This window comes from Mchenga conophoros, linkage group LG7, assembly GCF_057382185.1.
Source record: "Mchenga conophoros isolate Kocher_MC1m ecotype Shallow Benthic linkage group LG7, M_conophoros_male_GT1.1, whole genome shotgun sequence".
NCBI lineage: Eukaryota > Metazoa > Chordata > Actinopteri > Cichliformes > Cichlidae > Mchenga > Mchenga conophoros.
In genome coordinates this window covers 62,352,287-62,378,543 of record NC_140532.1, presented here as the reverse complement: position 1 = coordinate 62,378,543, position 26,257 = coordinate 62,352,287, and the positions used below count along the sequence as shown (strand labels likewise).

The window sequence follows — 26,257 nt, the reverse complement described above, 5'->3', positions numbered from 1 at the left end:
TTTTATGAGGTTTTTTTTACTCAGAAGTACCACTGCAGGACTTGGTTGTGCATTAGCAACACAAAACGTAATTTGGGCCTGAGAGGGTTAAGGTCGAACACAAGTTCAGTAAGGAAGATCTATATTCATCCATCTGTTTCCATTCCTGTGTGTTTGAGCAGGTAGTGTATCCTTTGCAACACGTCTGCTTTCCCACGATAAACAAACTCAATTCTGTCTTCACTCTGGCCCATTCTTTTTTTGTTTTTTTTTGCCTGCCCTCTGTGAGCCAATCATTCTGTTTTCCATGCGCTTTAAACGTCATTGCTGTTTTATCACTCTGCCTTTAAGAAGCACATTCCTCCTCCCCATATCCACCTTATCCTGGCCACCACCAGCATCTAGGCTACATTCACTAGACTTTCCTCTGCTATGTAGCTTCATAGAAATTACTTGGTGATTCGATTCTAACTCTGCATTTCAAAAAGCATGTTCAGTTCTTCTTTTTAAAATAAATGTCCTTTTTATAGTCAGTAATACTTGAAACTACTTATTGAGACTGTACACTCATCAGTTTAGTGCAAATAACAGATCAAGGGATCAGAGCGCCATTTTCCCACAGATTTCTTACATGTACAACCATATTTCTTTTTGAAACCACAGCAATCGCCCCTTTGTGGCTTTCAGAAAGAATGTAGAGACACTTTTGCAATGCCTGTATACAGTAAAGTGTAAGCAATCTAGCTGTTGTCCAGTGTTGTCAAGGTGCATATCCAAATTGAAGACAAGTAATAACCAGCACTGAGGAATACATGTCCTGGCATGTATTCTTCAGTGCTGGTTGAAATATTTCTTTACTTCAATTTGACTCAGCTTCAAGGAAAAACGATGCAGTGATAGAGCTATGAATCAACATCAGCTTCACTTCTTGACTTGTTGGTGCACACAGTAAAGTTAGCTCTTAATTACCCAATAGTCAAATTAGCTATAGCAGCTAGTTAGATAGAAGATTCTGAACAGGGCTGAACAGGTTGCGAATAGGATATTGAGCTGTGATCAGCAGGGATAATGGATGCATGGACACATGGAGATGTTGCTGGCTATGCAGAGCAGCAGAGGAATAATAACTGCACTAAACAGAGATGTCCAGAACATGAAGAACTAAATAAAGAGTGAAATCTGGAGCAGAGCACCACAGAGGAGCAGAGCTGAGGAGGTGAAAGGCTGAAGACTGAGGCAGAGCAGCATGTATACTGGAAAAGAGAGATACTGGAGGACTTTAGTAATAATTCATTTCCTATTCTTCTTAAGAAACATAAGATATTAATTGTTATTTTCAAACTTTGTTATAGCCAGCTGTGCGGTCAGCTTTAAAATGCTGGTAGCACGGTGGTGTGTTGGTTAGCACTGTTGCCTCAGAGCAAGGTTTGAATCCACCATCTGGCCACAGCCTTTGTGGGGTTTGCATGTCCTAATCTGTAGCTGTTTTGGTTTTCGCTGGGTAATCTGGATCTCCCACAGTCCAAAGATATGCAGTTAGTAAGGTTAGGTTAATTGCTGATTCTAAATTTGGCCATAGGTGTGAGTGGCTCTCTGTTAACCCTGCGACTCTGCTGTATAAATAAAACTGAACTGAAATATTGGACTGTAAAGCTTAGATGCTTCCAGCACATCATTTGTAGCTGAACTTTGGTCATTAGTGTACCTGGCTGCATAGATAACCCTCAAATGTATTTACCACACTTCACTCCCTTTGGTTGTTTCTTCAGTTATGGTGTCTTGGACCCAGGGGTCTTAGTTTTGTAGAATCTTTATGTTTTCTTTTGGGGTTGTGATGTTATTTATGTTCTAGTCTTTATTATTTTGTATTGAGTATTATATTAAGTCTTTGTGGTTCTAGTCCACTGTTTCATTGTGAAGTCCGCTCCCTTCTTTCTTCATTGTGTCCCAGTCTCCTCTGCTTCTTATTCTGCGTAAACTCTATCTTGTCTGTGTTTTGTCTTCTGTCTGCATCAAGCTAGTGTATCTTTGTCCAGGGCTCCGCGTATATCTCTTGTCCTTGTCCGTTCTCATGTCTTAATCTGGGTTGCTATATTTGTTTACCTGCATTTCCGTTCCCATTCTCTGTTGCTTCCTGTTTTATTTTGGTTGCCTGTGTCTCGTCTCCAGTATGTTCAGTTTTGCTCTCCTTGTCTCATTAGTCTGTGATTAGTGTCCGCTGTGTTCCCACCTGTGGTCTGTTCCCTCAGTATTCTCTGTGTGTTTATATTGTCTCAGTCTTCCCTTGCCCTTTGCCATGTTCTCCTTCTAGGCTGTGTTTATCTTGCTGTACGCTCCATGTTGTCCATGTTCCCTCGTTTATGCCTATCTCATGAGTTCCTGTTTTCTGCTTGGTCAGATTTATTTTGTATAATGTATTTTATTGTCTTTTGCTCAGCAATAAAGCTGTTTTGAGTTTTGCATTGTTCTTTTGAAGTCCTGCATTTGGGTCCTAACCTGCCTTCTACACAGCCAACGTGACACATCGCTTCAAAGTTGAGATCATTTTAATGGGATACCCACCCATTTTGACTCGCCAAGAATTATATTAGTGGTTCTTGTATCATTGCTAGTTTCTTCCTGTGAGGGAGATAAAAAAAATATGCCAGTTCTGCGAGTCTTTACCCTTGGTGCAGACTAACAAAGAAAAATTAAAATGCAGACCTGACGATAGTGCTGGAGGAAAAAAATATACAAGACAGTGACAGAGTCATTAGGATTCAACCTCTGGGGATGGACCCCCAGGCCACGGACTGGTCTGTGAGTCATTTGGTACCGGGCCACAAGAGTTGAGGCTCGGGTGTGAAATTTATGGTTTTCAGGGTTTTTATCATTATTTTTTAATCATTTTTATCATTAACTCGGTTACCCTGGGTCTTTTCCCGTGTGTTATGAATAAATCTTCTTATTTTTGGTACCGGTACTGGTTTTACTTTGTTGTATTTATCCACGACACCTTAAAGGTTGGTCCGTGAAAATATTGTTGGACATAAGCCGGTCAGTGTCACAAAAAAAGTTGGAGACCACTGATCCAGAGGACTCATTATCAGTTTTCTGTGGAATTATTTTACACACTCATTTGTGGTGGACAGAAATTCAAGTAACAACTACAGTATGTGAAAAGCTGACACATAAAACCAAATGAATCCATATGGTTGGACACCAGAAGAGGTTAAGTAACAGGAAATCTGTTTTTTGGTCATCTAGAGTGAGTGAGACATGAACAGGGTAGAGAAAGAAGGGAGAGACTGAGTGATTCTGCGTACAGATGGAGTACAGAGAGGAAACCATTAGTGAGATACTGTTGGACAGAAATCAAGACCTGCTAGTCACACACCCACACATGAACACACAGAGTGCCACACACACACAGACACACACATAATTTATGCAAAGAGAACAGGGGAGATTGAAGACAGCTGAAGGAAAGAACAGAGAATAACAGGGAAAGTAAAGGTTAAAATTAGAGGAATAACTTTCCTTATAGTTTAACACAAATTCCTATCTTTTTTTAAATATCTTTTGATCTTCAGATCTCCTTTAATTGGTTGAGAGACTTTTCAAACTGGCAAAGCATTAGTATAGCATTTGTTCATTAGAGGCAAGTTCATGTAGCTCCTTTCTGCAGGTGTGTGGATGGATCTTTCTGCAACTTTCTAATATTACTCATTAAACAGAAATAAAGGCTGTGATCCAAATCTGTGATATTATATATATATATATATATATATATATATATATATATATATATATATATATATATATATATATTTTAATAAAAAGACAGAAAATGTCTTGATGCATCCTTAATCAGCCAGGTAAAGAAATCCAAGAAAGCCGATTGTGTGCATCTGGATGATGCATTTCAACTGGAAGAAACATGTCATTACTCTGACAAGTGATTTGTTCAGTCTCAGCTGACAACATGTTTCCCCATATTTAGCACCACTGACTGTCTGTGAGTTCTGTTTCATTAAACATATTGTTTAACATACTGTTTAGTGATTAGTATGTATAAGTGGTTTGTGGTTGTATGCATCTTCCATCCAGTCAAGTTGCAGTTATGGTACAGTATATTGGGAAGTCATTGATGAGCTTTATTTGGGAAGCACCAAAGAGTAGCATTACCAATGTCATATCTGTTCAAACTGATTACAATTTATTATTCTGTTTGTGACTTATTGTTTTCAATAATGGCAAGCAAAGTGTTCTTGTTGAACATTACAATGTCAATGAAGTTTTAAACTGGACCATTTGGATATATAATGACCTTTCTTTTTTGAAATTTGGTCACATTTAGTGTAATTCCAGAGTTAGGACCCAGAGCAGTTTTTTTTGTCCTTAGAGTTTGAAGATTTTTTCAATTTAACTCAGTTTTATTTTTATAGTGCCAAAAAACAATTGCCTCAATGTGCTTTATGTTGTAAAACAACAAGTCTACAATAATAAAGAGAAAATCCGAAAAATCAGACAACCCCTCTGTGAGCAAGCACTTGGTGACAGTGGAATGGCAAAACTCCCTTTTAACAGGAAGAAACCTTCGGGAGGACCAGGCTCACAGACGGGTAACTATCTGCCACAACTGTTTGGGTTTGATGGGAGGGAGACAGGACAAAAGAGATGCTGTGGATGAGAGCCTGAGATTAATAATAACTTTTCACTTCAGAACTAAATGATCTAGTAAACAAAAACAGAAAGAAAACACACACACACCAACAGTTTCTCTCAATGACTTCAATTCAACAAAGTCCAGTGTATTAATAATTCAAGTGAATACCTTGTAAAATCCCACATCTAGTTAAACAAAACACAGTTAAAGCAATAATTACAGTTACCTGGGACTTATCAGGTGTTTTTTTTACAGCTCTATAGATATAACTAATGTTTTCAGGATTTGTTTTGTAATTATAAACCTCAGATTATCTGAATATTGAATACATCATTAAATTGCTCGACATCCTTAAACCTCCCACAAGATCAAATGAACACACTAGATAAAAACCCTATCTCTAATATACTCAATCAAATGCCCAATAATAAAATGCCTGTAACTGAAGGTTTCTCCAGTCACTTTGAAAGACATTTTAGACAATTTAACTCTATTATTTATAAGAATGATTTCAAAGAGTCCTCCAAAGTATGAATACAACACCTGATGACATTACTCTTGAAGCAAAAGATCCTTGATCCAGAGAACTATCAACCACTATCTCTTATTAATATGGTTAGGTTATTAAAATGAACTAGATAAAATCATACAATTTCTTATTCATCTTGATCTGAAAGGTTTTACCAAAAGTAGATATTCATCCACTAATTCCCAAAAACTTTTCAATTCAATACAGCTTTCAAACAACAATAAACACCATAATTTTATTATTAGACAGAGAAAAAGCATTTGATAGAGTTAAGTAGAAATTACTGTTTCCAACACTTGGAGAAAATTAATTAAATGACTGAATAAAGACACTTTACACTTCACTAAAGACCGCAGCCACCACCAATTAATTGAGTTCACAAAACTTCATTCTACACAATGGGACAGGTAAAGATGTCCTCTCTCGCCACCTCTCTTTGCTGTGTTTATTGAACCACTAGCAGCTACAATAAGACAAAATGGTAAAAGTATCCAAACAATCACTACTCAAACAGTCCACTGTACTCTTCTATATACATCTCCATAACTCAACAGGTTTATCACTGTTTATCACTAGCACATTTCCGTTTCTCTCCTTAATCACCTTAACCTGCTGTGCATCACTTGCAGCTAAATCTTTCTGCTTAGCCAATCAGCAAAAGTAATTTTCTCTTTCCCTTGTGTCTATCTCACATACAACAATTCACTAAAAGCCTTTTCCTTTGCAGGCTCTTTCTTTGATGTACCCCAGCCTTCCAGTACTCCTGTTTACTTTCGTCATCTCCCTGACTTACTTTTTACTCTTTGCTATCCTCTGCCTTTGAATACTTTCCTGTACTTCCTGTACTTCCTTATTCCACCACCAAGTGTCCTTGTCCTCTTTAGTTTGTCAAAAGGCTAAACCAAATGCCTCAGTACTATCTGATAACTCTCTCTTACCACCCAGAGCTTTTCATAACTCTTCCCTGAACTCTGAGCAACATTCTGCTTTCTCCAACTTCCACCATTTAATCCTTGCCTCTGCCTTCACCCACTTCCTCTTCTTACTCTCCAAAGCCATCCTACTGATTACCGAAAGCCCTCCTGTTACATTCTACCCTGCTACCACCTTGCAGTTTCCGATCTCTTTCAAATTTAATACTGTCTGTCCTTCATTTCTGTTCTATATCAAGCACCTCCTCATCACACTCTCTACCATTACCTGTATTTGACCCCCTTTGCAAAGATTGCAAAGATTTCCATAACAGAACTTAAAGGTAAGGCAACTCTAAAGATACAGTCACCTTTCTCACTCACTATGTGTTAATAGACTTCTCTGCATTGACTCATTCTTGTTATTAATCCCTGGCTCTCTTTCACAGCATGTCTTTTGTCCTGTCTTCAATTCTCTCACCCAGATGGCAGATGGCCATCCCTCCCTGCTGGAGGTTTCTTCCTGTTAAAAGGGTTTTTTTCCTTCCCATTGTTGCCAAAGTGCTTGCTCATAGGGGGTGATATGATTGTTGGGTTCTTCTCTGTATTATTGTAGGGTCTACTTTACAATATAAAGCCCCTTGAAGTGACTGTTGTTGTGATTTGGCACTGTTTAAATATAAAATAAATTGACAATAAGGTATGGTAATTTATTTTCTGACAGCATAAACATCATGATTTGATTGATGATTATATTGTACTTTATTACTTTACCTAAATTACAATTTGAGGAATTACCACAGATAAAACATTTATATAATGCTTTTGGCAACATAATACAAAACTCCAGTTTTACTGTTGCTGCATAGACACAAAACAAACCCTGCTTCACTTGAAAACTTGATGGCTCTCACGCTATAGTTGATTAATACTTCATATTTTATGTTGGAAGTATAACAGTCCAAACCGAATGTGAAAAAGATCACTCATTGTCCTGAATTGGATAACAGATGAATAAGCCAGAGTTAGGACGAGGATTGAGGGATAAATCTGTTTATGGAAAATAATAAATAGCTTAAAAAATCAGTTTACTGCATCTCTCATTCTACCTCTTCCCATCCTCCCTTTAACATTTCTGTCCCCTTCTTCTCTTCTCTCTCACGCCTTCACAAACCGCCTCCGCAGTCAAATTGATTTAAGTCTGCCTCCTAAGGGGGTTATGGCATGGGCATGTGTGCCTTCTGTACAGTTTTCTTGTATGTTTCAATCTGTCTGTAAATTTGGACTCTGGAGAAAGCTCCTCGCCCTCAATTTGCAATTCAGTGCACAGAAAATTGCGCAGAGGTATAATCCGTCAGAGCCACAGCCTGTTCTGCCAAAAAAAAAGAAAAAAAGAAAAAACAATGTGTCAAAATTATCTGCGTGCTAATGAGAGGAACACAACTCTCCAAGTTGCTGCTGGAGGACTGCAGAGGCTGGAGGACTGACATAGGCAGAGGATGAAGAAAAGATGAAGAAAAAGGGGTCAAAGATAATATTCACCAGGGGTTTACCTTGCATCTGCTTCACTGTAGTATTCTCGAGCCACAATATCCTCAAACAGCTCCCCTCCTGTCACTCTGAGAAATAGAAAGATGGAGGTTAAAATGGCAAATTATATAAATTTTTATTCTTTACTCAGACAGCACAAATGTATACACACACACACACACATGCAGGAGGGGGATGTCCTCATTAGGGGGAAACCCCGGTTGCAGGATTCACTCTGACTGTGTTGCCATGGAGACTGGCTCCAGTGCGGGGGAGTGTAGATCTATCTGTGTGTGCACTAAAGCGGGAGCCGCAAGGAAGGGGGTGGGGGTGCTGTTATGCAATGGGGGAACTGCCTTGGAACCAAGAAGGGGGATGGAGACAGAAGAGAAAAAAGAAGAAGAGAAGAAGGAATGAAGAGATGCAGGTATAAAGAAAGAAATCATGTAAAGCAGTGGCATCACTGAGGAGACAGATGCCATAAGGACTGAAGGAAGGGAGTGGAAAATGAAGCACCATTGGAGAGGAAAGAGGAGGCAGAGGACAAGGGAGGGGAGAAGGGAAAAAAGAAGTAGAGGATGGAAGGAGAAAAACAGGAGAAGTAAAAAAGAAAGGAAGCAACTCACAGGTCAAAGAGGAGATAGTGGAAGCCTTCCTCAGAGATACTGTCATGAAGACGAACTGCAAGAGGGATATCAGACTAATTAGGTCTGTTTTAGGACATTTTTTTATTCAGGCTGCTATAAAGCACATTTATTAAGGCCTTTCGGCACTATTATAGACCAAATGAGCCCATATATTTAAGACATACTGGTAAGAACAAACAATAGATATTGCTTTAGCTTTTTCTATTTCTATTTTTTTAACTGACGAATATTTTTCCACAAGAACTGATATTTCATATTGCTAAACAGCTGATCAGCTGATCAGTCAACACTAGTGCTACTCTGGGTAGCAAAGGACATTGCTTATTCACTGATATGAATTAGGCTGTTAATTTAGGCCAATATAAAATGAGATGCAGATTTAGAGTGTCTTTTGGAGTGTTATAGGTTTATCTTTCAAATGATGTATCATTTCTCTTGCATAGTGTTAAAGCCATATGGCAGCATCTTGTCCATCACAAGGCAACCACACCCTAAAGCACACCCTGCTTTATTTTTTTTATCACAATTAATGTCTGTATAGCCAGTGTATAGAAATGAGATCCCAACCAGAAGTTTGTGAAGTTACATTTTAAATATAAAAAGTTAAACATTGGGGCCTTTCATGCATTCATTATTGACAATTTCTCCATTAAGCAATTCACTAAAGCCTATTTCCCATTTATGATGGCTTATCAATAAAAATCTTAAGCTGACAGATTTAAAAGTGAAATATTTTCAGTGTTTAAATAGTCTAAATAAAAATCTGAAATACATTAAAGAGAGTTGAAATATTTTTAGTTCACCTCTAACAAAAGAATTAGTTTAATATAACTTAATGAGTTAAAAATGCCCCATTTTATGTCAGCATTTCCCTGTATGGTTTGTTTGTTTTTTTAATTTTTAGAAACATACACAGCATTACTGTTTGTCTTGCAAAACTTCAGTGCAAAGACTTTGAAGTTCACATTGCACGTCTTTCTTTGTGCATTGTTAAGAGGATCATTGTGCACTCTTCTGATTTTTCTGATGATAGTCATCAACCCCACAACTCACTTCACTCAGGGTCACAGATGTTAAACAATTAATATTAACAAAGAACAACTTAGTATGACTGTATATATAATTCAATAGTTTAGCTAACTCAGTAAGATTGCTAATGCAAAGGGCTTACATTAACACATTCTGATTAAGCCTCATCACGCCCACTAACATGATGTTGTCAGATACATATACAAAATAGACAGCTGTACAATAGAAATAAGAAAAGCAAAACTAAATTCATAAGTATTGCTCAGTTCCAATGAAGCTTATGCGTAAATTCAGTGAGGAAGATCTGTAATCTCTTATCTCATTTCCCCACACTGTTAAACTCAATTCTGATATCATTACTCTGTCCAATAATATTCTTGCCTGCTGTCTACAAACTACTTATGCTCAATTCCGTGCATTTTACATACTCTCCTGTCTTTGTATTATTCAGACTCTCACTCTTGCCCAATTATTTTCTCATCTGCCTTCTTTGAGCCAATCAGCCTCCGCTTCGCATGATTTGAATCTGTGCTCTTCGTCTATCCTCCTTTCAGACTTTCGTTCGTGCAACCCACCTCCTCCCCAACTCCACCTCAGACACCTGTGTTTTCAATGGGAGAAATGTTTCGTCACTCATCCAAGTGACTTCTTCAGTCTCAGCTGACTGCAGGTTTCCCCAACCTTAAGTTCTCATTAGAATTTGCATATTAATAATCAAGGAACTGACCTCACAGCCCATTGTTCATTCACCAGGGTGGTTTCCGTTATTGTACTGTTTATAAGGTTGGGGGAACGTGCAGTCAGCTGAGACTAAAGAAGTCACTTGGATGAGTTATCTTTAAAAATGTAATAAACAGAAATCTGAAAAAAAGTCTCACCAATGTTGGGATGCTTTAGCAATCTGCAGATCCTGGCTTCCCGCTCCAGTTTCTGATGGTCTACAAGGAAGTAATGCTATGTTAGTTTGCGACAAAACAAGCAAAGCAAGAAAACGCCACTGTGGTCAAAACGAATGGCAAGGAGAAGAAACAGGAGAAAAAGGGGGATGATATGACAGTAAATGAAACAAGAAAATAAAGTAAATAAAACGCGTTGAGAAATGAAGAATGGGGAACAGAATGGGGTGCGAAAACAAGAAAGTAAGCACACAAGAAAGAAAAGGAGGGGAAAAATGAGAAGAGAGGAAACATGGAATGAAAAACAAAAAGAAAACAGGGAGAAAATAGGAAAGGAGAGGACAAAAAACAAGGCAGAAAAAGAAAACGATACCAAAAACAACTGGAGAGGATGTGATATGACAAGAAAAAGCAAGAAGTAAAACAAGAGAAGTGATAGAAGGGGAAACAAGAGAGAAAAGTCGAGTTAAACAATTATAGAAGTGAAGAAAACATCAGTGCAAAGGAGAGGAAAAAACAGGGACAGAAAAGACAGAAGATACAAGGGAAGAAAGAAAAGAGGAAAAAGGGAAAGGAAGAGGAATGGTGAAGAGAGAAGTAGACAGAAAAGAAGGAAGAACCAGCAGCAAAAGCAGAAAAACAACATCAGAGGAAAGAGACTACAGGAGAAACATATCAGGAATGACACTGCAGAAAGAATAGAAAATAAAAATAGGTAGACAAGAAAAAACCAAGACAGGCATAACAAGGGATAAAATAGAGGAGAAAAAATACAGGTAAGGAAATGACCAAAAGGTGAAAAAAGTAACCAAGGAAAGTAGAGAAGGAAACAAGAAGAGCTTTGGTTCAACTGAATGTTTTGCTTGGAGGTTAGTGTAAGAGATCCAAGTAAGTCTCTGTGCTGTAGGCAGCTAGTGTTGCCCTACAGTTCAGACACAAGCATCTGTATCAGTTCTGCACACAGAGGAACAAACAATTTCAGCGGAAACATTCCTGAACCTGAGACAGAACTGGTTGTATTTTTAATAAAGGTTGTGTGAGGCTGACACTCCCACAGTCCCACCGATGAGCTAATTTCTGAACAGCAATAACACCACTGTATTTTTAGCTGCTTTCAGAGGTGTTTTGTATTGTCTTTCCTTTTTTGTCAGTGTTATGTTGGGAAAAGTAAAAAAAAAAAAAACATAATGCAGCTGTCTCATAGTTGGACTCTCCTTGTAAGTATTTTTTGGGGAAATGATTTTCAAAGCACAGATTAGTTCTCGTGCTGTGGATTATGACTGAGCCTATCATCTGCCTCTCTCCGAGAAACAGACGTGAAGGCTTCACACTCTGGAATCAAACAAGCGCTAAAATATGCTAATGTGAGCCTTTCAAATCTGGGACATACACATGATGATGACATGATGTCTCTGCTTCTTCAAATTCCTGAAAATGCAGAGAGTATTTGATTGCTTTGTTTTTCACTCTCACCTCTGGCCGAGAGCTTTTTGGTATTGATGATTTTGGCTGCATACTCTTGGCCTGTACAAAGTTTGACACAGCGACGCACCACTGAAAAGGCCCCCCTGGGGAAAAAAAAAAGACAGGAAACAGGGGGTGAGAGGCTGCTGTATAAGCTTGGTCAGCATCAATAGGGACATCATAGCTGTCCAGCTGACCCCACTGTCATTCTGGACTCTTTTCTGTCTAATCTAATACAGAGTATTATCCAAAGGTTTTAGGTACTGAAGCAGAAAGGTAGAAAATCAATCACAGCTGTGTTAACCTGATGCCATGTCTTTGTACTGTATGAAGAAACCAGAAAATCCATGCAGACACAGGAAGGACGTGCAAACTTACAGAAAGGCCTCAGATGGTAGATTTGAATCCTGGACATTCTTGCTGTTAGGCAAGCATACAAACCACCCATCATTTCCGACATAACCATGTATCTCAGTGAGCACTATTACCTAACCTATTCCTAAATCCAACCACAGCCACATAAAAGCATTATTTAAGACATAAACGTTGTGTCCAAGAGAAACAGTGCAAAGATGCCTTTTCCTGCAGTAGTAACTCACTTTTAATTACTAATTTTAATTTGATGTCAGATTAGTTTAAGCACTTTTTTAATCCAAGAAATGTATCTATTAGATAGAGTGAAATTAGTTATACAATCAAACCCTATACAATGTAGCCTTTGTTGCAGCTCTATTTGTTTATCTATTCCATCCATCCATCCATCCATCTTCATCCGCTTTATCCGGGGCCAGGTTGCGGGGGCAGCAGCCTAAGCAAAGAGGCCCAGACCTCCCTCTCCCCAGCCACCTCCTCCAGCTTATCCGGGGGAATACCAAGGCGTTCCCAGGCCAGCCGAGAGATATAATCTCTCCAGCGTGTCCTGGGTCTGCCCCGGGGCCTCCTCCCGGTGGGACATGCCTGGAACACCTCACCCAAGAGGCGCCCAGGGGGCATCCTTGTCAGATGCCCGAACCACCTCAGCTGGCTCCTTTCGATGTGGAGCAGCAGCTGCTCTACTCTGAGCCCCTCCCGGATGGCCGAACTTCTCACCCTATCTCTAAGGGAGAGGCCAGCCACCCTTCGGAGGAAGCTCATTTCTGCCACTTGTATCCACGATCTCGTTCTTTCGGTCACTACCCACAGCTCGTGGCCATAGGTGAGGGTAGGGACGTAGATCGACCGGTAAATTGAGAGCTTCGCTTTTACACTCAGCTCCCTCTTCACCACGACGGACCGGTGCAGCGTCCGCATTACTGCAGCTGCAGCCCCAATCCGTCTGTCGATCTCCGGCTCCCTTCTCCCATCACTCGCGAACAAGACCCCGAGATACTTGAACTCCTCCACTTGGGGCAGGAACTCATCCCCGACCCGGAGTGGGCACTCCACCCTTTTCCGGCTGAGAACCATGGCCTCAGATTTGGAGGTGCTGATCCTCATTCCCGCTGCTTCACACTCGGCTGCGAACCGTTCCAGTGCGAGCTGGAGGCCTTCACCCGATGAAGCCAACAGAACCACATCATCTGCAAAAATCAGAGATGAGATTCTGAGGCCACCAAAGCGAAAGCCCTCCGCCACTTGGCTGCGCCTAGAAATCCTGTCCATAAAAATTATGAACAGAACCGGAGACAAAGGGCAGCCCTGGCGGAGCCCATCACCCACCGGGAACGAGTCCGACTTATTGCCGGCAATGCGAACCAAGCTCTTGCAACGGTTGTATAGGGACCGAATGGCCCGTAGCAATGGGCCAGACACCCCATATTCCCGCAACACCTCCCACAGGACACCCCGAGGGACACGGTCGAATGCCTTCTCCAAGTCCACAAAACACATGTAGACTGGTTGGGCAAACTCCCATGCACCCTCAAGTATCCTGGAGAGGATAAAGAGCTGGTCCAGTGTTCCGCGACCAGGACGAAAACCGCATTGTTCCTCCTGTATCCGAGGTTCGACTAACGGACGAACTCTCCTTTCCAGCACCCTGGCATAGACTTTCCCAGGGAGGCTGAGGAGTGTGATCCCCCTGTAGTTGGAACACACCCTCCGGTCCCCTTTCTTAAAGATGGGGACCACCACCCCGGTCTACCAGTCCACAGGTACTGCCCCTGATCTCCACGCAACATTGCAGAGGCGTGTCAACCAGGGCAGCCCTACAACATCCAGAGCCTTCAGGAACTCGGGGCGGACCTCATCAACACCAGGGGCTATTCTTTTCCAAAAACAAATTGTGAATATGTTGAGAAGAGAATAAATTAAAATCACAAGCCTAAATTTTATTTAGGTCTCATATTTTGATCACATTCGGTTGGGTGTCCTGGTCAATGGTCAACCACAAATCATTAAAAACATCACTATCTCCTCACACAGGGAGTATAGTAATGGACTGGTTCTTATATAAAGCGCTTTTCTACTCATCTGAGCACTCAAAGCGCTTTACACAACTTGTGCATTCACCCATTCACACAAGCACATTTTTTTAAAGTGCTTTATAGCTAACATTCACACGCATTCGCACTCCGATGGATGCATCGGAGAGCAATTTGGGGTTAGTATCTTGCCCAAGGATATTTGGCATGCAGACTAGGGGAAGCCAAGAATCAAACCACCAACCTTCCGATCAGTAGATGATCTCCTCTACCACCTGAGCTACAGCCACCCCAAGAGTATATTTCATGTTTTCTCTTAACTATTCTAGATTAGTTCCTCTCTTACCCAATTAAGTGCTTCAAATTTATATTACTTAGATTTTTCTGTAATTAGCAGGTAATGGATCTGACTGCGGAACCAAGGGACACGGTACTATTATTTAGTATCTACTGTGGATAACAACATAGGCCCTCTCTGAAGTATACTCTCCTTTATTGCTTTATTTGCTAAACAGGAGCATAATAAATTACAATAAGAGCACAGTGCTGTAAAAATATTTTAACTTATAGTGACTGACAACATAAACTGATCAGGTAAGTGTTTAGTGAGGGCCTAAATATAGTAAGCAGTTTTCGCATAGACTTCTATATAACATAGGTTCTTTTTGCAAACAGAGGAGCCTCCTTCCCTGCTGGCCATTGGAAACAATGGAGATTTATGACATTTTCACACCGGCTTCACTTTTCAGACCCAGAAGACGTGTCTGTTTTTTATACTTTACACATTCTATCATCAGATCACATAACATCCAGTGTGGAAATTAAGCCTAGGCTTAGGATAGCCTGGCTGATTAAGGCAAGTTCTAATATGGTCTACTACAATGACACTGGCATGAAATATCATTATGTTCAGGATTGATAGGCTTCTTTTTCAGTGTTGGTGCTACTCCAGCACCAACACTCAAAATGTGTTCTTCTTCTTTCGGCTACTCCCTTTAATGGTCAGCACAGCAGATCATTTTCCGCCATCATCCACTCGTCCTTGCATTCTCTTCTGTTACATCTACCTTCTGGATGTCTTCCACATTCATAATTCTCTTTGGTCCTCTTTTCCATCTACATTCACTATCTCTACATCTTCGTCTTCACTGTTACCTGTCACCTGTATTCCTTTTTGATTCTATTGACTTTCATTCCTCTTCTTTCCAGTGCATATCTCCACCTCTCCATGCTCTTTTCTACCTACATATTCCAAAGATCACTCACTGTCCTCATACATGTCTTACACCATCCTCACACACATCTCTGCCACTTCAGACTTCTTCATACTGCTACTCATTCATTGTCACCTCTCTCTTCTTAACCTAGCCTCAACAACTCTTAAAAAGTAAGGGCTCTTATATTGTCTGTCTGTCTGTCTGTCTGTCACTGCACTGTCAAACAGACAGACAGACAGACCAAAAGGGCTCAGCAGAATACTTTATTAATCCCTAAGGAAATACAGTGGGGCAAAAAAGTATTTAGTCAGCCACCGATTGTGCAAGTTCCCCCACTTAAAATGATGACAGAGGTCAGTAATTTGCACCAGAGGTACACTTCAACTGTGAGAGACAGAATGTGAAAAAAAATCCATGAATTCACATGGTAGGATTTGTAAAGAATTTATTCGTAAATCAGGGTGGAAAATAAGTATTTGGTCACCTCAAACAAGGAAAATCTCTGGCTCTCACAGACCTGTAACGTCTTCTGTAAGAAGCTTTTCTGTCCCCCACTCGTTACCTGTATGAATGGCACCTGTTTGAACTCATCATCTGTATAAAAGACACCTGTCCACAGCCTCAAACAGTCAGACTCCAAACTCCGCCATGGCCAAGACCAAAGAGCTTTCGAAGGACACCAGGAAAAGTATTGTAGACCTGCACCAGACTGGGAAGAGTGAATCTACAATAGGCAAGCAGCTTGGTGTGAAAAAATCAACTGTGGGAGCAATCATCAGAAAATGGAAGACATACAAGACCACTGATAATCTCCCTCCATCTGGGGCTCCACGCAAGATCTCATCCCGTGGGGTCAAAATGATCATGAGAACGGTGAGCAAAGATCCCAGAACCACACGGGGGGACCTGGTGAATGACCTGCAGAGAGCTGGGACCAAAGTAACAAAGGTCACCATCAGTAACACACTACAACGGCAGGGAATCAAATCCCTCAGTGCCAGACGTGTTCCGCTGCTGAAGCCAGTGCATGTCCAGGCCCGTCTGAAGTTTGCCAGAGAGCACATGGATGATACAGCAGAGGATTGGGAGAATGTCATGTGGTCAGATGAAACCAAAGTAGAACTTTTTGGTATAAACTCAACTCGTCGTGTTTGGAGGAAGAAGAATACTGAGTTGCATCCCAAGAACACCATACCTACTGTGAAGCATGGGGGTGGAAACATCATGCTATGGGGCTGTTTTTCTGCCAAGGGGACAGGACGACTGATCCGTGTTAAGGACAGAATGAATGGGGCCATGTATCGTGAGATTTTGAGCCAAAACCTCCTTCCATCAGTGAGAACTTTGAAGATGAAACGAGGCTGGGTCTTCCAACATGACAATGATCCAAAACACACCGCCCGGGCAACAAAGGAGTGGCTCCGTAAGAAGCATTTGAAAGTCCTGGAGTGGCCTAGCCAGTCTCCAGACCTCAACCCCATAGAAAATCTGTGGCGGGAGTTGAAAGTCCGTGTTGCTCGGCGACAGCCCCAAAACATCACTGCTCTCGAGAAGATCTGCATGGAGGAATGGGCCAAAATACCAGCTACTGTGTGTGCAAACCTGGTAAAGACCTATAGTAAACGTTTGACCTCTGTTATTGCCAACAAAGGTTATGTTACAAAGTATTGAGTTGTATTTTTGTTATTGACCAAATACTTATTTTCCACCCTGATTTACGAATAAATTCTTTACAAATCCTACCATGTGGATTCATGGATTTTTTTTTCACATTCTGTCTCTCACAGTTGAAGTGTACCTCTGGTGCAAATTACTGACCTCTGTCATCATTTTAGGTGGGGGAACTTGCACAATCGGTGGCTGACTAAATACTTTTTTGCCCCACTGTAATGTATAATGAAGGCAAATGTACTTCTCATTGTTTTTGACATTTTACCTTCTCATAAGTTAACCCTTTGTTTTTAAAGATTGTATTAGCCTTCATTTGATGGCAAAGCTGACGATTGACAGGAAAGGAGTGACAAAGTGCAAATGGCCACAGGTTAGACTCGAACCCCGTCCACTGTTCTCTGACCATCTAGCATATGGTTGTCTGCTCACCCACAGAGCTACTAACCGTACTACCCACTGTTTTAGACGTAAAACACCTTTTAGTGAAGCTAAAACATGATCTACACCATTGAGAATCTAGACATATTCCCAAATGGAACAACAGTGTATCTTGTGGTTACAGCATTTATACACAATAACTTTGGGTTTGTTTCTATTATTATTTACAGTCGTGTCTCCTTTACAACTTGAATAATTCCAGTAATTTCAGCGGCATCAAACAGGAAAGAAAAGCCATCAATTTGAAGTACCCTAAGTGTGTGCATTTTAGAGTTTTTGGGGGCCACATTTGCTCTTCAAACTCAATAGAGACCAACAGAAATAACCTCCTCTGTCATTTCTCAGAGCTAATTTTATCTCACCTCAGTATTGTTATGCAATGAAACACTCACACTCCCCTCAGAGCCCATGCATCTCACAAGCTCTCCAACATGAATATATTATGGGGAGACAGGGTGACTAAGCATGACACTTGCTGACATCCCGCTGGTTGGTGGGAAAGGCAGCAGAGCTTAAACATGACAGGTTATCTGCAGGGCAGGTGGGAATCAGCTGGAGTGCTGGATCTGGGTCTAAAACCTGGATTAATGTGAGTGTAAGGTCTCTTACCTAATCTGCTATCTTTTCCCTTTTGTCATATAATAAAAATGGATGTCATATAGCCAGATAGAAAACTTTTAGTAGTAAGTCTATTCCTTCATATAATAATAACATAATGGCAATCTTCCTGGAAATTCCATGTGGTAATCAAGAATCTGACATGGGGTTAACAATTTTGGTCATTAATAATGCTAATTTCTACAGTGTTTGGATACTGGAGTCTACAGTTTGTTTACACATGAAGCAAGCTGCTAATTTGCCAAAACTAAAGTCCATTTCCAATAAATGCAGCTCTAAAAATTATTGGCATCTTGTAATCTACAAATATGCAAAATTAGCCATTCATAGTCACTCATGTTGGGTTGTTTGGCCACAGTAGATGCATTTGGCATAGAACAAAACCAGCTTTTCAGGAGAAGAACTTGATAGTCATTGAGAAACACAGTAATGTAAATGTTACTGGCTTGGAATTCTTTGAATTACTGCATATACATTAGGGGCATCACAATGGCCTGACAATTAAAGTTAAACATGGAATCACAGACTGTATGTATCAGATGAATTTAAGTAAAAATTTAATTATAGTAAAAATAAAAAATTGAAATAATATTTAATTAGTGCTAAAAAATTTCTTACACTATTAAAGCATTAGTGTATTACTGAACCACTTTTTTCAATTCAACTTTATTTATATACCACCAAATCACAGCAGCAGTCATCTCAAGGCACTTGATAATGTGAGGTAAAGACCCTACACTAATACAGGGAAAACCTCAATAATCAGATGACCCCCTTTGACCAAACAATTGGTGACAGTGGTTGGTGACAGTGGTTAATAGAGCAGAGATTAATAATAACTAATGACTAAATGCAGAGTGGTGTGTAAACACACAGTGAATGAAGAAAGTGAGTGAACAAGAAACCCTCAATGCATCATGGGAAGCGTCCAGCAGCCTAGACCTATTCATGCATAAGTATGGGAGGATTCAGGGTCACCTGATCTAGTCCTGACTATAAATTTGATCAAAAATAAGTTTTAATAAGTTATAATAAGTTTTAGGTCTAATTTTAAAACTGTCTCCCAAATCCAAACTGGGAACTGGTTCCACACAAGAAGGGCCTAAAAGCTCAAGGCCTCTCATTCTACTTTTAAATACCCTGGGAACCATGTGTAAGCCAGCAGTCTTTGGGGGATGTGCTATATTTGGATAAGATGGAGCCTGATTATTCAAGACCTCATACGCGAGGAGAAGAATTTTAAGCCAATATGGCAGAAATATGCTCTCTCTTTTGTAGCCTCATTTATCTTCCCCACAAAGTTCAAATCATCTCAAACTGGTTTCTTCAAGATAACAATGAGTTCACTGTACTCAAATGATCTCCATAGTCACCAGATCTCAATCCAGTATAGCACTTTTTGGGAAGTGGAGAAATGGGGGATTAGCATCATGGACGTGCAGCTGGCAAATCTGTAACAGCTGTCTGATGTGTCATTGCTGGTTTTTGTATTTCTTAAGGACATGATTTTCAGACACTGTTCATCTGCTGTAGGTAGTGTTTTTAAGCCTGCCACTTTTCTTACTCCATACCTACTTACTCTGCTGTGATATTTTCCACAGATTCAACTAAAGAAACTTGAACTATACTTTTGCAACAGGCTCCTAGCAATAAAGTGCCTAAGATTCCATTTAAAATTGGTTCTTTGTTTAAGTTTCTGTTATGTAGATGACACTCTGGTTAATCTTGTCTGCCTTTTTATACTTGAATTCATAATGTATTAGTGTCAAGTGGTTTCACAAACAAAAGAATCATTTTCTGAAAAGGATCAGGTACAAGGACTGAACTAAAATTTGGTAAAAAAGCAGCCAATGTCCAAAAGAAAAAGTCTGAAAGAGCTTCAAAATATGTAGAGAACTAGTGCTTCCGAGGCTGGCTCCTTTCAAGCTAAATATAAAGACATAAGGGATGACTCGTGACTGTACCGTATAGTCCTAACATTGGTGAGTTTTAATTACAGCATAATAATGCATTATATCCAAGGGTTCAAATGTGCCTGTGTCTGAATTTAGGGTTATCCAACCTCCAAAATCACATTTTAGCCATGGTTATATTTTATAGTTGTTAAAGGCTTCAAAAGAAATGCTGGATAATATTTAAGTACATCAGAACTGTACTTAACTGCAAAACACCTAAAAATAATTAGCACTGAAAATCAAATTCATTGTTAGCTTTAATCCAATATGCTACTTAGAAATAAGCCTTATGTCACTGACTGCATTCAATACTTTTACTCTAAATACATATTTGTCTGGTCATTGAGTATTCAATGCAGTACCTTTACTTATACCAGAGTTGGGGTTGATTGGGTGACCAAGGTCACTTGGTGTGAGTCAGGGAATACTCATCAGCAAATCTTGTTTTTACATCTGCATCGCACATTCAAAACCAAATTCATAAACCTGGAACACAGCAGACATGACAACACAAGCAAAATAAAGCCTCTATTATCAGCAAGGGCAGCTGCTGCTGGTGTGACTATTGTCTTTAAGTTATCACTTCACGCACACACACACACACACACACACAAAAGATCACCAAAAAACAACTGAACTTAAAATAAACATAAAATGCTCATACTGTAACCAACCACAGCAATCACAATAAGCTTTTTTTCTCACTGTGCCTGGCTATTGAATAAATGTTCCTGTGAGGCAAACATTGCAGAGAGATCCTTTCTACCCACGCACAACCTGACAGAGACATTGAGTCCACTTTGCCTCTACCCACTGGGGCACCCATAGCCTCTTCAGTTTCAATTTGTCTGCATCCTATTAAGGGCCACACATCCTCACTCCCTCATCTTTTTTCCTTATTAATCACAAGACACACCTCATTAGATTTGCAGTAGATCAAGGGCAGTAGCAGCATTATTCTTTGACATCTCTGTTGAGCTTTCTGCCACTGTGATTAAAGACAGCTGATGATGATTCCAATCTGTCCCTCATATTAGACCGCTTTGTCCCTAATTAGCCTGGGGCGGGGGTGCCCTTAAAGTATTTCTTCACACAGAATCTGACAATCTTAAACACCATCACTGGTTGGCTCATGCATTTCAAAAAGTCCACAAAATACGCCCTGCACTGAGGATTTAGGTTTAGAGCTAATTTTAGTTGCTCCAGACCAGCGTGCGTTTGTTTTGGAAGGATGGAGCTGCAATCATCACCGCAGATGTGCAGACCTTGATTCCTCATGCTCTGTACGGTTACAGGACGGGGTCAGGCTGCATGCAGGAGACTCTGGATAATTAATATAACAGCGGCTTACTTGCCAAGCTCCTCGTACAGCTGGTATTCATCTGTAAAACGTGTGCAAGTAGTCGTTGCCATGATGTTTCCTCCTCGGACCGGTGTGCGGGTGCCGTCTCACAAATGTACGGTGTGTCTCTATCTGCACACAGGAGGACCTCGATCTCAAGTCTCCGCCCACCTTAGACCTCCGGACGGCGGAGTGCTTCAATTGCAGGCCGGTACACACACGCACGCTCCCGGCTCGGATGTCAGTGGGCTCTCCGCTCTGCCAAGCAATGAGGACGCACTCTTTAAATACCACACGAAACAGTAATGTGAGCTCACTATATGACGTGTCTCTCCGGAGAGAGAGAGAAAAAAGGAAAAGAAAGAAAGAAAAAGAAAAATCAAAAGCCGATAGTGAGCTGACCCAAGAGTGCGGAGGAGCGCAAAATTTGATTACACTTAATACATCATAAAGCGAAGAGAAGCCTGCAGCATACAATGACATTACTGCACTTGGAACTCAGTAAGGGCGCAGTGTGGATCTATTTTTGGGATTCGGTGAGGAGTCCCTCAGTTTATCACAAAACCTAAGAAAGTAATAATCAATAAACATAATAATTTTATTACAATTTTGTAAAGGGATTATGGGCGTGTTCAGAGATGGGGCATGGGGAACCCCCCGCAAAAGATGCATTTATGAGTAGAAATTAGTATGTCCGTGTTATATGGCTTTCTGCTTCTGCCTCAAAGTCCAAACATTGCACTTTCTACTCCATACCGTTTATTTCAGAGGTGTTTTTTTTAATTAAATGAAAACTTTTACAAGGTTGCATAAGTCTTACTGTTGTTATACATTCCGACCATATTTGCATAATTATTTTTAATTGCTATCTTGAAAGACAATTTCCAGCTAATGTTTCTATATTTGTCCTCTTCTGCCAAATTTAAATCACATCAAGTATGGTAGTAACATGAATTCTGTACAAATGTTGAGCTAAGAAAGACTAGATTCAACACTGACTGGCTGCGTAATCATGTGGTGGTGGAGGAGATGGTAGCGGTTGCGAGGAATTGTTTTTTTTTTTTTATTCTCATGTCAAATATGCTAATGAAGCTAGAGCTTCATAGCTTGTATAATATGTAAGATTAACACATAAGGCTCTCTGATATACACAGGAAGAGTAGTAGTGAAACAACCAGAGGAATGTTAAATTAAAACTCAGGGACAGACAAAATAATCATTTGTGGGTGGGTACAGAGGACTACTCTCAACTTTACTCTTAAAGCAACCAATGGAAATACTGTTGACACTATTTATATCAATTATACTGCCATAAGTGAAACAAGAAAGCCCAAAATATCAAATGGTGTCTTTAAAAAATGGGGAGAGGAAAAATTCACTAAACTAGCTGTGGTCTGGGTTCATTAGGCAGAACAAGTATCGACTCTTGCCTTAAGCTGAGAAAATACTATTAAGGCTTATTACATTTTGCTTTGTAGGTTTCATATTCTATTCTTCTCTTCAAGATATTATAACCGTATTATTTCCATTTACACAGTAAAAAGACAGATAACTGAAAATGAGTGTGATGTATATGATACTTACGGATTATCCAGCTGTATACAAGATGATGTATGAAAGTATATGGAGCCAATGCATTAAAACAACACTGACGTTTCCTGAGTAATTAGGAACTAATATATATATATATATATATAGACTAGATCTATATAGATAGATAGATAGATAGATAGATAGATAGATAGATAGATAGATAGATAGATAGATAGATAGATAGATAGATAGATAGATAGATAGATAGTTTTCTTTATTAATTGGTGTTAAATAAAAAAAATGATTGACTAAATCATTATTAATGCAAGGTTCATAGAATGTATTCATGCATAAATTATAGCTTGCTACCAATTAAGTCCATTATTTAACACTTTATTGAAACGGAAATATCACTCAAAATTGCTTAATAATGTTTTATTAATACATTACTAGTAAATAAAGCCTCAATAATTGATTGATTAACCTATAGTAGCATTCTTATATATGAGTTTGCATTGGGATAGGCATTGTTAATCCCTTTATCCATATTCATAAAGGCTTATTAAGATAATCTAATAACACAAAAATAAGAAAATGTAAGAAAACGTAACAAGGAACTAAAACAGAAAACCTAAACTGAGAAACAGTAGGAACCAGGAACTGGGAACATGGAACCTTAGAACCATGAGAGTAGAGGAGCAGGAGACAAGGGAAGACTGAGACAATGGTCGTGTCCAAATTCATGGGCTGCATCCTCCTGAGGACCCAGCCTTCGCGGTCTACGTGGGCCGGGTCCTCAGAAGGTCGGGTAGGCCGGAAGTAAACGGCTGGGGAAATTGGACGGTCTAGCCTTCTGATTAGCGTCACCGCTGTCTCAGTGGATTTTAATAAACTCGGCCGTCTGCTCAATGCTATCTAAAATATAACGGGACACTGGCATAAATTCTCGACCGTCTCATACTTCTGTTTAATCAGTTTTCTGTTTGATGTTTATTCAGCTGTGTAAAAACCAAGGAGGAACCCCCCCGGGGGATTAATAAAGTTTTATTTTATCTAATCTAATCTAATAACTTTAATCTCAGCCAAACCGATTGACTCACGAACAAATAAAACACTGAAAAAAGCCCAACAATAACATTTTTAGGTTGTCTAAGTGAATTATATATTACGTTTAACCTTGAGTAGCGAAAGTCCGCGGTGATCTGAAAATGATGTGCCGGGAGTTTTGCCGTTCTCGGCGGCTTCAGTGACCCTCGAGCTCCCGACTAGCTATCGAGCTGGTGGGTAGCAGACGTCTCCGAAAACGTCGAAGCACTTTTGCAAATATGTGATATCTTGATAAACCGAGCAGATATTTGATGTTTACACAGCTACTTTCTCGCCTGAAAATATGTCAAAAGTTTATTTTGTGACCCAGAAAGATTAGTAAGAGTAATTTTAAAACTTAGTAGTGGCCGCCATTGTTTGGCCCAGCCAAACTCCAGAATTCTGGGATATGGTAGGCCACGAAGGACACACCTGACACACCCATCCTTCATCCTTCAAATTCAGGGAAAAGGAGGACGCATTTGTCGGCTGCATTCGGAGGAGTCTACGAATTTGGACTGCCTTCGGCGCGTCGCTGTGACGTAATCGGTCTACAAATACGGCCTCAGGAGGATGCAGCCCATGAATTTGGACACGACCAATATATACACAAGAGGAAGATTAGGAGAGTGGAGACATCTGGGGAACACAGCAGGAACAAATTAAACATAAGGAGGCAAGGGAAGCAAAGTGAACCAAATGCACAAGAGATGAGGGACTATCAAAATAAAACAGGAAGCCAGACAAACAGAGAACTCAAAACAATGAATAATTTACAAGATTCAACACTCTAAACATAAAGCACTGGCTCAAGACCCATACCCATGACATAAGCACATAAATAAGTTTTACAAATAATTAACATAAATGAAATTATTAATAAAATTCACACTTTTATCAGCTTATTACTATTGAGATTTAATAAAAACACTTTAATACATTTGTTACAAAATATATATCAGTATATATTATATTCTGTATATATAGAATATATTGTAAGTTGTTACAGTTAAAAGTTTTCTAACATGTTATCATGAATGATGCATTAATAACAGTAGAATACATTACAGTACAAATCAATGTGGAAAGCATTACTGTATAATACTCTGCAAAAGTCTTAAGCCACTCCTCACTACTCCTAACCCACACTTCCAAGGAGACAGGTTTACTTGTAATTATTTAAAGTGCTAATGAGAAATTTTTTGAAAAATTCTATTTTGTTTGTTAAGCCACTTAACACTGACCTATGGATCATTCTTAGTTAAAAAGACACATAACTGAAAGAATGGACCAAAAGTTGCAAAGAATCCATTCTAAACTGTGTCTTTGGGGTTTATACAGCAGCTTGTCACAAAACACATAATTTGTTGCAATTTCTTTAGTTGAATATACAAAAACATGCCAACAATAACAGATTGATATGGCATACAATAGTATTTTTGCACCAACAAGATGATTCCCAGAGTGTGATTAGCCTAAACCCTTGCATATGTTGATGTGGTGTGCAGTGTCTCTTTAAAAAAATTTATAGGAGAAAAGGACGCAGCAGATGGACAATACCTTTAAGTTATAACATTAATAAATAGGAAAGATTACAGCATTGACCAGATACAGGACATTTTAGATCCTTCTGGCACTTCTGCTAATCCATCTGCTGTTTACTGAAGTCTTATTAGAAATGGTTTCAATGGAAGGGCGGCTATCAAAGAGCAATTTTTAAGAAAGGGAAATGGGGAGTAAAGGCTGAGCTATTGCATATCTGACATTACACAAGAACTGGACTGAAAATCAGTTGTAATAGGTCTTGAATAGGAATAATAATCTGAATTATTATTCAATTAAATTTTAATTTTATTTATACAGTGCCAAATCACAACAACAGTTGCCTCAAGGTGCTCAGAGCAGACCTAACAATAATACATACAGATTATGTATGAAGGTCAGGAGAGAGGTATAACACTGAGTACTCTGTATAACACAGTGGAGACTCTTTCAGCCTCTTTGGGCTTCATATCAACCGGTGGTGTTGGAGATTTTGTCAAAATTAATAGAATTTTGAACACAGAAAAGTACTGTCAGATTTTGATGTGCCATGCAGAGAATTGAAAAAAAGATGATCATACTAAATATTGATTTTCAAGCACATCGGAATTCTAAAAACTCTGTTTTTCCCCCTATTTAATATATATCCACATATATTTACTCATTTCAATAAATTGCTGCAGCTATTTCCCACCGTTCTATCAAAATGTAAAGAAATAGGGGGTGGCTTAAGACTTTTGCTGCACAGTATTGTACAGAACAGGTAAAATCACCTCCAGCTGAAGCTGGCCACAACATTAGTATACTTTACAGATGCAGC

General features: G+C 39.6%; 1 protein-coding gene across 7 annotated transcripts in view; it reads right to left on the bottom strand.

The window, feature by feature from the left end:
* The window catches only part of camk2b2 (calcium/calmodulin-dependent protein kinase (CaM kinase) II beta 2), a 67,626-nt gene extending 45,885 nt beyond the window's left edge, over positions 1 to 21,741 (bottom strand). For 3 of the 7 annotated variants that reach the window (XM_085280664.1, XM_085280670.1, XM_085280669.1), the window contains exons 1-5: positions 21,286 to 21,737; positions 11,643 to 11,737; positions 10,152 to 10,211; positions 8,224 to 8,278; positions 7,621 to 7,686 (exon numbers count right to left, since the gene is read on the bottom strand). In XM_085280664.1, coding sequence (XP_085136790.1) covers positions 7,621 to 7,686; positions 8,224 to 8,278; positions 10,152 to 10,211; positions 11,643 to 11,737; positions 21,286 to 21,347 — 338 coding nt within the window. In that variant the 5' untranslated portion in view covers positions 21,348 to 21,737. Of the gene's footprint in view, positions 1 to 7,620; positions 7,687 to 8,223; positions 8,279 to 10,151; positions 10,212 to 11,642; positions 11,738 to 21,285 lie in introns of all 7 variants that reach the window. The other 4 variants (XM_085280668.1, XM_085280667.1, XM_085280666.1 and 1 more) reach the window with 3 other exon arrangements.
* Between the last annotated feature and the right edge of the window lie 4,516 nt (positions 21,742 to 26,257).